The 13301-nt window shown below is 39.5% G+C and overlaps 1 protein-coding gene across 1 annotated transcript in view; it reads left to right on the top strand.

Moving 5' to 3' along the window:
* The window catches only part of MLIP (muscular LMNA interacting protein), a 148136-nt gene that overhangs the window by 76721 nt on the left and 58114 nt on the right, over nt 1-13301 (top strand). Inside the window, exon 10 of the mRNA XM_075553769.1 lies at nt 13230-13274. Within this exon, the coding sequence (XP_075409884.1) occupies nt 13230-13274 (45 nt within the window). The remainder of the gene's footprint in view (nt 1-13229; nt 13275-13301) is intronic.

Here is a 13301-nt window from a genome sequence, read left to right as displayed (position 1 = left end):
AAGTTCCACCACTCATATTGAAGTCTTAAAATGACGATGAAGTAGGTGTTAGTGCAACGTATCTATTTCACAGAATGGGGACATAAAGCTTTAGAAGTAACAGAGGTAGGCAAAATCATCCCCAAGTCTGCATTAGACAAAGTTCTTGCCATTAACACTCTCCAGCCCTACAGAAATTGGTAATAACTTGTGTTCTTTAAATGTTTAATCCATTAGTACTTTTACTTTGAATAAAAGTATAGATTTCGTCTTCTTAAAAAATCATTTTATTGGGGGCTCATACAACTCATCACAACCCATACAACCATCCATCGTGTCAAGCATATTTGTACATATGTTGCCATCATCATCCTCAAAACATTTGCTTTCCACTTGAGCCCTTGGTATCAGCTCCTCATTTTTCCCTCACTCCCTACTCCCCCCACTTGAACTCTTGATACATTTGTAGATTATTATTATTTTCTCATATCTTACACCATTCAACATCTCTCTTCACCCACTTCTCTGCTGTCCGTCCCTCGGGGAGGAGGTTATATGTAGATCCTTGTAATCTCGTCCCCATTTCTCCCTCACCTTCCTTCCACCCTCCCAGTATTGCCACTCTCACCACTCGTCCTGAAGGGATCATCTGTCCTGGATTCCCTGTGTTACCAGTTCCTATCTGTACCAGTGTACATCCTCCTGTCCAGCTGGATTTATAAGGTAGAATTGGGATCATGATAGTGGCTGGGCAGGGGAGGAAGCATTCAAGAACTAGAGGAAAATTGTATGTATCCTCATTGCTACACTGCACCCTGACCGGCCCGTCTCCTCCCCATGACACTTCTGTAAGAGGATCTCCAATTGCCCACAGATGGGCCCTGGGTCCCCACTCAGCACTCCCCGTCATTTACAATGCTATGATTTTTTTTTCTTGGTCTTTGATGCCTAATACCTGATCCCTTTGATGCCTTGTTATCTCATGGGCTGGTGTGCTTCTTCCATGTGGACTTTGTTGTTTCTCAGTTAGAAGGCCCATTGTTTCTCTTCTAGCTTATAGGACCCCAGATTCTATATCTTTTGATAGCTCGGCACCATCAGCTTTCTTCACCACATTTGCTTATGCATCCACTTTGTCTTCAGCAATCAAGTCGGTTAAGGCTGGTATGCTTCTTCCACCTGGGTTTTTTTGCTTCTGAGCTAGATGGCTGCTTGTTTATCTTAAGGCCTTTAAGACCTTAGATGCTACATATTTTGGTAGCCAGGCACCATCAGCTTTCTTCACCACATTTGCTTCTTTATTCTCAGTGATCTTCAGTTTGATGTTTGAATGAATCATTTCATATTTTTCATACTTATATGTAAAAGGATAATGTTTCAGTATGTTTTCAAGGTTTTAAATTATGCTTACCTGCAAATTACCTGGTACTTTTCAATAGGCTGTATAAGAATAATTCTTTCTCATGCAGTGATTTTAGACAGTTTCTTTCCTCCTACGTAAAAGAATACATTTCCTATTTCAATTTCGATGGTGCTCTGTTTCCACTCCATCATGCTTCATCTCTATCATATATTTTTCTTTACATTACCCTTGCTTTTGTTAACATTTATTCTATTTCTTAACTGCTACCAATATAATTTCACTTTGTTCATATATTTCAAAGCTATAGTCCATGTCCTTAAAAAAATAACCTTCCAAAAATAGGGCAAGTATTTGAGTCTCAGTTTATCAAGAAGGACCTTAGTTTAAATCACTTTCTATTGATGGCAATTTATTTTATAAACTTTATACAATTGACACTTTATGTTTAAGTGCCAGGGAAATAGAGGTCTCATTTTAATGAAATTGAGAGACACAAAATGTCACCACATTGGAATCCCTTTGTTCTCAAATTATCTATTATATTGAACAATGTGTCAACTTTATTAAAAATATTTCCCACTTTACAGATATTCAAATAAAGGTCACCTTCCCTAATTTAATTTTGCTGTTTTGGATGGAACTGTGGCTCCTTGAATACTTCAAGGCCATGTGCGCTAATGAGTCATGGAACTTAGGTGAGAGGGGACTTAAATTCAGCCCTAAGTGCAAATCTGCCTCCAGAGGAGACTGAGGAATTTCAGGAAGAGTTTTACATAATTTAAGAAAGAAATTACACAATTCTCTTGGAGAACTTGCACTCTTCCATTCTCATCCTTTCTTTTCTATAGTGTTTAGAAATACTTCTGAAATACTTGTAAGGGAAAAGGGATAAGGGAGCAGTGAAAGGTGCCTGGGAGTTGGTTGGGTTTGGGTGGGTTTGGCTACATGAGTAGGAAGAGCTACAGATTGAATGGGACTTTCCGTAGGCTTTGTACCCTTCTCACCACTGTTATAAAAGCCCTTATCAAATGAGAAGGTGCCATCTTTCTACCTAACGTCCCCTTGACATGAACTTTGATACTGCAGTTTACACATGTCTGTCACTGATGTTAACTCATCCTGTTTACTTAGAAAATATTCTCTGACCTACCTTTTACATTGAGATCTTCTGGGGATTTATTACAAACTTAGGAAATGACTTTGATGAGATAATTATATAAGGCAAGTTCTATAGATAATAAGAACAACAGCATAAAGCAAAGATGATAATTTGCTTCACAATGTTTCCCCATACACTTGGGCTTTAACATTCTCCCCATGGAAAACAGTCTTCTGAAAGTGCTACCTACAAACACATGATGTGAACCCCCTCTAGGTTAAGGGTAAAGCAACGCCTTCATTTTTTTTTAGAGTATATTTCCTCAGTGCCCAACTCAATGCTCAGTGGATATTATGTGCTAAATTAATGTTTACATCCTCGCTCTGCCTACAGGTATATCAGTTTTACCTGATAGAAATAACATATAAAATACTTTATTGCTGATAAGGTTTTTTTGCATGGAAATATACAGTCAGGTAATGCAATGTTGCATTACAATGGGAAAATCTTCTGCAAAAGACCTCTTTAAAGTGTTGAAGAATCAAGTTGGTACTTCAAAGACCTAAGGTGCACCTGACCCAAGCCATGATACTTTCAATTGGCTCATGTCCATGTAGAAGGAAAGACCACAGATGAATTGATGCATTTGAATGATGATTTGGCCAAAGAATATTGAAAGTTCTGTAGACTTCCAGAAAAATACACAAATCTGTCTTTGAAGAATTGTAGTCAGAATGTTCCTTAGAGGATGGCAAGAGCCTCAGGTATTTTGGACATGGTATCAAGAGATAAGTCTCTGAAAAAGACATTATGCTTGTTATACTAGAAGGTCAGCAAAACAGAGAGAGACTGTCTAGGAGATGGATTGACACAGTGGCTGCAACAATGGGCTCAAAAGTAACAATGATTGTAACAATGACTGCCCAGGACCACACAGTGTTTCTTTCTGTTTTATATAGCATCACTATGAGTCACAACAACATAGTTTTTGAACCTTCTGAAAAGAGGACTGAAGACTTTTAATCAACACCAGAAAAGGATGAAAAGAAAATATCTTAATCATGCATAGTGTGATAGGTTTATTTGTATCAAATGACTCCTGTAGGAACATATGGGCAGAGATTAGCCTGTCATTCAGGTCACAGCTGATTGCAGGCTTTTCCAAGGCCCACCTCTTCCTCTTTTGCCCTGGTTATGGGACCACTGTGCTGCTGCTCTAGTTAGCTGCTCTGCGCTACCTGTAGGGCAAGCCAACCCATGGATTTGTGGTGGATTCTGTGGTTGTGCTGTACCTCGCTACACCTTGAGACTCCATCACCACCTGTTTTGACAAGCTTCTGTGCTCCTGGCCTCTGCTACACCTCAACATCTCATCTTCCTGCTGTTACTGCTCCACCTGGCCTTATCTACTGCCCACAGGCTGACTCTGCTCTTCTTGCCAGCAGGCAGATTCTGCACCACCCACCAGCCATTTCTCTGTCAGCTTCCTTGACCTTGGACCAGTGGCTGGTATGAGTAGGAAGGAACTTCAATATATTTACAGTCCCATGATAGTGAGTTAGACCAAGCCTCTGTACTGCTATGAGGACTAATTAACTGTATATATATATATAAAATCATAAGTGCCCTAATTAACTGTTGTATTCCTTCTTGATATATAAACATATATATATATGCTATATATATAATATACTGTAATCATAAGTGCCCTGGTTTTGTTTCACAAGAGAACCCTTCCTAACACAAATGGTGAACCTGATGCTATATTCATCTAGGAGAGATGGGACTGCTGGAAGGGCTAAGTGTGGAAGTGTTAGAATGCAGAAGGAGAAAGCAGTCATTTGACACTTTTTATATGGTACAGCTTGATTTTGTTCGAAACCCTGCTTGAAGGTATCTATTAGAGTGACTCAAGCCAGAAAAAAAAATGATTGTCAAGAATAGGGGAAATCTGCAGAGATTATAAAGAAAAGGAATTCTAGAAAGTAATTAAGACTCTCCATGGATGTATGTTATATACCTCTGGAGGAGGCAAATGTGTTTGCCCATGGCCGACTTGACATGAATGGTGGCCTTGGATTGCCATCTATTTTCAGACACCCTTAGATCTTCCCTTAGTTCTACACTCTCTCTGCTCACACAGCCTCGTTCTTCAAAAGATTTCATCGGGAAAAATTGATAATGACTTTCTTACTTCTTTTACTAATCAGTTGGTTAAAAAAGAAAAGAGCAATATAATGGCTAAGCTCTCTTTTCTCTTTCCTTTTCTCCTCCTATAATTCCTCTTGATTCTCTCTCTTTCTCTCTCTCCACCCCCTCTCTCTCTCTCACACACACCCCCATACACTTCTCGCTTTTATTTCTTTCATGCTTAAAATTATATCATGAGCCAGAGAATACATGGGATTTTGCTTAACAGAAGATTCAGTCTTAAGTTATTTTTAAATATTGTTATTTACATTTAGTATTGACATGGATAGACACAAATGACAGGAGACTTTCATGCTGGTCAACTATGGGTTCACGTTTAGTTTAAGGTGTCCCCAGGTGTTTCCCCACTGTCAGTTAAAGGACAGGTTAGCAGGTCTTCACGTGCAGCATTCTTCTGCCATCCTTGGCTCCTCAACCCTCAGTTCTCCAAACATAAAGTTGGTCATATTTTTGCAAAGTAATACAATGTTAATTCTATGCCTATGGATGCTGCATATAATAAACATTGTAAACTTCTATTAGGAAAGCAGAGGGAAAAATTCTCAAAATATTTTACATGGTTGAAAAAAACCTAGCTATTTTAGAGAAAATACATAACAGTCTGTATTCTTGCTCTTTGGGAAAGATCCACTATGACCTTTGTAAATATCCACTCAATACTAGGGGATTCACATTAATATTATGCTTTCTCTGGCAATAGTTTCTCATAAAAAGAAATGCAGTTTATTATTTTAGGTGGAATAAAAATTTACTGAAAGTGTTTGAAGCATCTGGTTGTTGTGTCATTATTTAAAATAAAGGGAAATTCTATGTTTAGGATGTAGAAAGATTGAATATGAATTTTTTTTATTTTTCATTAATTTAATTTATATCATTTATTGAGCATTGCCTTTCCCCCTAAATAACTTGATTAAATGTTAGAATGATTAAATCAATTAAATGCATTGATTAAATGTTAGAATGGTTAAATTGTGTAAATACTTTATTTTAAATTAAAAATCTCTTCCATAATTACTGATCTAAAATATTATGTTTTATTTCAGCCAAAATATTCACAGTAACTTAGCAAATTTCATAGAAGCAAATTATTTAATTAGTGAAGTCATTGAGAATTCTTTAATTATCACAATGAGCAAGCATTCATTAAAAAGCAAAAGTAAGATTTTAGAAAAAAATATTACCATTATCAATTTTACAATAAACTTTAAAAACCGAACTCTAGGGGAAGTAGCAAAACACTGATGACATTGTGAAGAGCAATTGTCTACAGCCATAAACCTTAGGGGATATTAACATGGCTCACAGTTATATTAGAGATGGAAGCACTTAGCTAAGACTTCCTGCTACAATAAAGCAACCAAGAATGGTATCAAGCAGTGACCATCTCTGGGAAGGATGTCATGAGTCAAAAAGTCAAAACAATGTGGGGCACAGTGGGAGGAGGATGGCAGGTACACAGCCAGTGTATTTGGTGATTCACACTCCTACATCACTGGTGATACCATAAGACTCAACAAAGCATTCAGTTTCCTGTTATCATTCATCTTCCAGAATGTAAAAATAATATTAATGCAATATAATAAGTCCTGAAATTCTGGAAATTTCATAAAGAATAGAAATATATTAGAAACACAATTTTGTTATATTTTAACCTAGGAAATTTATAATTGGATATCTGTGTGTTGAGCCTTTCTGTTAAAGCTGAAAGCTGAACTGAGGTGGAAGCTTAGCCTCCTATCAAAAGCAGAAAGTTTTATCAAGCATTACTCTTAAAATGAAACTCACCAAACTTTTAAAGAAGAAAGAGAAATCTCTAGTGTCAGAAAGAGATTTTGTGAATGGCTGCCTGGTAGCCTCATAGAGGCCTTATCTATAAGAGAATGGTATGAAGTCCAGTCCCATGTTATTGCAATCATTGGTGGGCACATTGTTGAAGAAATTGTGTCAATTCTTTGAACTGAGGGTTACTTGCTTTTTCACTGAGTCTCTGCCTAACCACCCATGATGTCCTTTCTTAGATTGGTCTTTGAAGAATTTCCCAAAGTAAGAAAAGCCCTCTGGCTCCATCCTTCTGACGGTCCATAATATAGTTAATATTTGTTATCAAAACAGCAATTCACATATGCTAACACTTTTCTTGCTCCCTTTACATTATGTAGCTTTTGTTCAAACAGGAGATGATTGAATATGTCACAGCAAAACTGTAAATCACAGTGCTATCAGGAAGCGAAAGCCCCGGCAGGAGAGATGTTTAATGGGATGTAGATGCTAGGAGCCAGCCTTTGGAATTTTAACATTTTCCCTAACATAAACCAGGAGCCTAGAAGGACACGTTGACCGTGAACTAGATTGTTGCTGCTATGGGATATCAAGTCAGTTCTGGCTTAGCCACCCAATATGCAACAAGTAAGCACTGTTTAGTTCTAGCCATCCTCCCAAGTCTTGTGTGTGAGCCCATCGCTGCACCCGCTGTCAATACAGCTCTTTGACGGTCTTTTTCTAGTTTTGATCACTGTTGACTTTACTGAGCATGATGTCCTCTCCAGGGACTGGTTGCTCTTCATAACAAGTCCAAAGCACTTGGGATGACATTTTCCCTCCTTTGATTCCAATGAGCATTCTGACTGTAATTGCTTCATGATAAGTTTGTTTGTTCGTCTCTGAGTTCATATTTTCAATATTCTTCAGCAACACTACAATTCAAATGCATCAATTCTTCTATGATCTTCTTTATTTATTATTCAGCTTATATATTTACTGAAAATACCATCACTTGGGTCAACAGTACCTTATTCTTCACAGTGACATCTTTTCTCCATAGCAATCTTAAGATGTTTTTATTTTTTAATACTGCCTTTATTTCCAGAAAATATGATGTGTGCAGGGGAAATCCTGAGAAATCTGCAACAAAGCTAGTAGAATTAACAAGTAAATTTAGGAAGGTCTTAAGAAACAATATTGGAGTATATCTATTTTTTCTCTATCTGTATTTGTATTTATATAATTTTATAGTTTTATTTATTCACACACTATACAATTCAATAGCTCAATCAGTTAAAGAATGGTACAATCATTACCACAATCGCTTTTAGAACATTTTCTTCTTCCTTGTATTTATTGTAACTCATGTGATCATTTAGTTAATTGTGTCAAAAATAAGCAGAAAACATCCTCCAACTCAACAACTTCTACATGTCAAATCCAGTGCCATTGATTATACTCTTCATGTAATACAATCATTATTGAGATCCTTTCCCAAATTATTCCACCACCATTAACATAGAGTCAATGCCTCCTTATCAAAAGCTAGTCCTCTTTCACCCATGGTAACCATCAGTGAAATTTGGTTCTCCTTTTTTTTTTTACGATTTAATTTTCACATATCATACACTTTCATAGTTACATCATTTAAAAATTAATTGCATATACATCATAACAATCAATTTTAGTGCTCCCTATCACTCCCACACTAATTGTTTGCTCTCCAATTCCCCTCCCCCACCCCCACCTCTCCCCACCACCATTCTTATTTAATATCGTGCTGGAGGTTTTAACTAACAGCATAAAGCAAAGAAGATATATCAAAGGTATTTGTCTGTGAAAGGAAGAGGTGAAACTATCATTGTTTGCAGATGATATGATTTTAGATATGGAAAATCCCAAAAGTTCCACAAGGGGAATACTGGAAGCAGTAGAGGAGTTTGGTAGAATGGCAGGATACAAGATCAACAAACAGAAGTTCATGGAACTGTTATACACTTCGGATAAAGCCACTGAAGAGGAGATAAAAAAGGTATTACCCTTCACAATAGCTAAATACAAATTGAAATATTTAAGGACATACCTGACTATAAGAAAAAAATCTATATGGGGAAAACTTCAGAACACTATTACAAGAAACCAAGAGCAACCTCAACAAATGGAAGATTATCCCATGCTTGTGGATGGGAAGACTCAATAGAGTCAAGATGTCAATTCTGTCAAAGGCAGTATATGATTAATGCAATCCTGATACCATTACCCTCATCTTTCTTCAAAGTAATGGAAAAACTGATTACCAACTTCATATGGAGAGGGAAGAAGCCCAGAATTAGCAGAGAACTCCTCAAGAAGAAGGACATAGTGGGAGGGCTTGCTTTACCTGACTTAGCACATACTATACAGCCACAATTGTCAAAACCGCATGGTTTTGGTACAATGACAGATTCTCTGACCAATGGAAAAGAACTGAACACCCAGAAATACAATCATCAGCATACAGACAACTGATTTTTGATAAGGGCTCCAAAAATATCAAATGGGAAGCAGATGCCCTCTTTAACAAGTGGTGCTGGAAAAAATGGAAATTAACCTGTGGAAAAATAAAGCATACTCCATGTAGAAGAATAACTCAAGGTGGATCACAGACTTTGAAGTTAACCCCAAACTGTCAGGGCTATCAATGAGGGAATTGGGACCACCTTGAGAACTTTGGCACAGGGAATACATAGTCTATCAGAGATAGGGAAGGACACAAACACTGAGGAGGCACAAATTGACAAATGGGATATACTGAAGATAAAACACCTGTGTACATCAAAAGAATTCACCAAGAAAGTAATAAGAGAGTCCACGGACTGGGAAAACATCTTTAGCAATGACACATCAGACAAAGGCCTTATTGGTAAAATCTGCAATACTCTGCTATCTTCAAAAAAAGACAATATATATATATATTGTCCACGTGAGAGGTGGGCAAAGGACTTGAACAAAAGTTTCACAGGGGCAGAACTCTGAATGGCCAACAAACATATGAGAAAATGTCCCTGATCTCTAGCCATAAGAGATATGCAAATTAAAACAACAATGAGGAACCACCTAACACCCTCAAAGGTAGCCCAATTCAAAAAATCAGAAAGCAACAAGTGTTGGAGGGGCTGTGGGGAGACAGGAACTCCAATCCACTGCTGGTGGACTTGTAAGTATGTATAACCACTATGGAAATCATTTTGGTGATATCTAAAATGGATGGAAATCGAGTTACCATACAACCAAGTCATCCCCCTACTGGGCATATACCCAGAAGAAGCAAGAAACAAACCAAGGCCAGCCATCTGTGCTCCAATGTTCATTGCAGCACAATTCATAATTTCAAGGAGTTGGAAGCAACCCAAATTTCCATCAACTGATGATTGCATTAAAAAACTGTGGTATATACATACAATGGAGTACTACACATTGCTAAAAAGCAATGAGGAAAGTATGAAGCATATCATGGCATGGGAAGAACTGCAGTAAATCATGCTAAACGACGTAAGTCAGGCACAAAATATAAGTACAACATGAGTCTGCTGAGGAAAGCGTTAAAAAAAATGCAAAAGGGGCATAGGGAAAATGCTACTGTATACAAACATTCTTGGGGTGAGGATCGTGTAGTATGGCAGGGACCAGATCAAATGCAGGGCTGCACATGGTAGACAACTGGGGAGGAAGCGGGGAAAGGAAAAAAAATGATGAAAATAAGGAAGAAATGGGTAGCAGGGGCACAGGGCACTAACCCATCCAAGGGGAGGGTATTGTTTATATCTCCACAGGGAAAGAGTGACCAGACTTCAACCCAGTGCCCAAGGTGTGAATGCAACATTCTGGCGTGGAGTAGGGAACCAGTGGAGAGGTCTCTGGGGCTGCACCCAATACCAAATACTAAGTGGACACCTGCCCTTCCCCACAGAAGAATTTATTTCAAAGGATGGCTTTGAATCTGCAGCTCTGGGAGAAGGACATGTCTGATCAGAGCACACGGGAGCAGATGAAGGGCAGTAGGAGAAAGTGGAGCACATCCTGGCCCACCAGGCCTAGAGGACGATGACCCCAGTTAGAGCAGCCAGTGCACAGAAATACCACATGGTCATTCCCACTCTGGGACATGATGCCCTTCACTGACTTATGGCCCTGCGGGCGACAGCACCGGAGACAGTGTGGGAATTGTGGCTGATCTGATCCCACCACACCGAGGCAAAGCAATGGGGGAATACAGCGGAACAGCAAGGGAATGCAGTGGCAAGGTCCCCAGGGAATGCTGAAGGTGGACTTTGGGGCCAGGGCATAGTGCCCCAACAGACTGGACTGGAAAACACTCCTAAAGGCCAAAAAAAAAATTGATCCTTGAACTAACTACATGTTTTTCTTTCTTGTGTTTTGTTTTGTTGTTTTGTGGTTTGTTGTTGTTGTTTTGTTATATATTGTTGCTTGATTTTCCTCTCTCTTATTTTTGTGCATGTTATCTCTGCAGGTCTGTCTAAATAAGATATGCAGGATGAACAATCTGGAGGAGAAAACAACCGGACCGACAGCTCCGGGGGGACATGGGATAGGGGGCGGTGGGGAGAAAGGAAGTGGTGTTAACAAACCCAGGGACAAGGGATCAACAAGTGATCCAAATTGGTGGTGAAGTGGGTGTGGGAGGCCTGGTAGGGCATGATCAAGGGTGATGCAACCAAGAGGAATTGCTGAAACCCAGGTGGGGACGAAGCATGATAGTGGGACAGGAGGAAAGTCAAGGGAAATAGAGGAAGGAGCTGGGAGGCAAAGGGCATTTATAGAGGTCTAGATAAGGCAAGTACATATGCAAATATATTTATATATGAGGATAGGGAAATAGATCTATGTGTCTATATTTATAGGTTTAATATTAAGGTAGCAGAAGGACATTGTGTCTCTACTCAAGTACTCCCTCAATGTAAGAATACTCTCTTCTATTCAATTGGGATTCTATGATGCTCACCTTCCTGGCACAACCACTGAAGACAGAGCTGGAGAATAAGCAAATGTGGTGAAGAAAGCTGATGGTGCCCGGCTATCAAAAGATAGAGCATCTGGGGTCTTAAAAGCTTGAGGGCAAACAAGCGGCCATCTAGCTCAGAAGCAACAATGCCCACATAGAAGAACACACCAGTCTGTGTGATCACGAGGTGCCAAAGGGATGAGTGATCATGCATCAAAGAATAAAAATCATATTATTGGGTGCACACATCCATGATACGATTGCTGAGGACAAACAGGTGCATAAGCAAATGTGAAGAAAGCTGATGGTGCCCAGCTCTCAAAAGAGATAGCATCTGGGGTCTTAAAGGCTTGAAGGTACATAAGCGGCCATCTAGCTCAGAAGCAACAAAGCTCACGTGGAAAAAGCCTACCAACCTGTGTGATCACGAAGTGTCGAAGGGATCAGGTATAAAGCATCATCTTATTAAAAAAAATTCTTACCATAGTGAATGAAGGGGGAAGTTCAGAGTGGAGACCCAAAGTCCATTTGTTGGCCACTGGAGATCCCCTTGCAGAGGGGTACAGGGGAGGAGATGAGTAAGTCAGGTGCGGTGTAGCACCGATGAAGAATACAGCTTTCCTCTATGTCCTAAAAGCTTCCTCCCGTACCCTTTCCCCACACTATCATGATCCGAATTCTACCTTGCAAGTCTCCTAGACCAGAGGTTGTACACTGGTACAGATAGGAACTGGAAACACAGGGAACCCAGGGTGGATGATCCCGTCAGGCCCAATGGTGTAAATGGTGATACTAGGAGGGTAGAGGGACAGTGGGTTGGAAAGAGGGAACCAATTACAAGGGCCTGCATGTGACCTCCTCCCAGGGGGATGGACAGCAGAAAATTGGGTGAAGGGAGACGTCGGACAGGGCAAGATATGACAAAATAATAATTTATGAATTATCAAGGCACATGAGGGAGGGGAGAGCAGTTAGGGAGGGGAAAATGAGGACCTGATGCCAGGGGTTTCAGTGGAGAGCAGATGTTTTCAGAATGATGAGGGCAGTGAATGTACAGACACGCTTTCCACAATTGATATATATATGGATTTTGATAGGAGTTGTGTGAGCCCCTAATAAAATGATTTCAGACACGCTTTCCACAATTGATATATATATGGATTTTGATAGGAGTTGTGTGAGCCCCTAATAAAATGATTTTTTAAAATCTTTTATTGGGGCTCATAAGGCGCTTATCACAATCTGTACATACATCAAGGGTCCGTGCAAGAGAGGAAAGGGAGACCCTCCGGTGGTGGCTGGACACAGGACTCCGAGAGGGGGTGGCTTTGTGAGAAGGCGCTAGAACGGGGCATTCTGCTGTTCTGTTGTACAAAGACCGCTACGAGTCACACACACTTGGCATCACCTAAGAACAGGAAACACATTGTAAGGCAAAATCCCCCCAAAATTCAAAGTCATTTTTGTAGCTGGCAGAGTGATATGTTTACCTTTACTTTGTAATGTTCCGTACGTTTAAAAATCTCTACTGGAGATTAATATACTAACAGATTAATGAAAAATACACCCATTGCTGTCTTGTCAATTCCCGTGTATAGTGTCTCGAGGGTAGACTTTCCCCGCAGGCTGTGAATAATCGCAGAAGCAAGCAGTGTCATCTTTCCACATTGGAGCTCCCAGTGGATTCAAACAGCTGAGATTTTGGATAGCAACAGAGCACTTTAATCACTATGCAACCAGGGGTCCTTATTTGAAAACGGGTGTGGTTTTACTCATTGTTTTCACTTATTGGACGGTATGTTTATATTTTACAGGCAAATCTCTCCTCGCCATCTTCTGCATTATCTGAGAGTCAACTGGTATGTAACCTTTTTCTAAGTCATAAA

Source organism: Tenrec ecaudatus, chromosome 7 (genome assembly GCF_050624435.1).
Source record: "Tenrec ecaudatus isolate mTenEca1 chromosome 7, mTenEca1.hap1, whole genome shotgun sequence".
NCBI classification, from domain to species: Eukaryota; Metazoa; Chordata; class Mammalia; order Afrosoricida; family Tenrecidae; genus Tenrec; species Tenrec ecaudatus.
The sequence above is the reverse complement of the archived record's forward strand: the minus strand, read 5'-3'. Positions and strand labels throughout refer to the sequence as shown.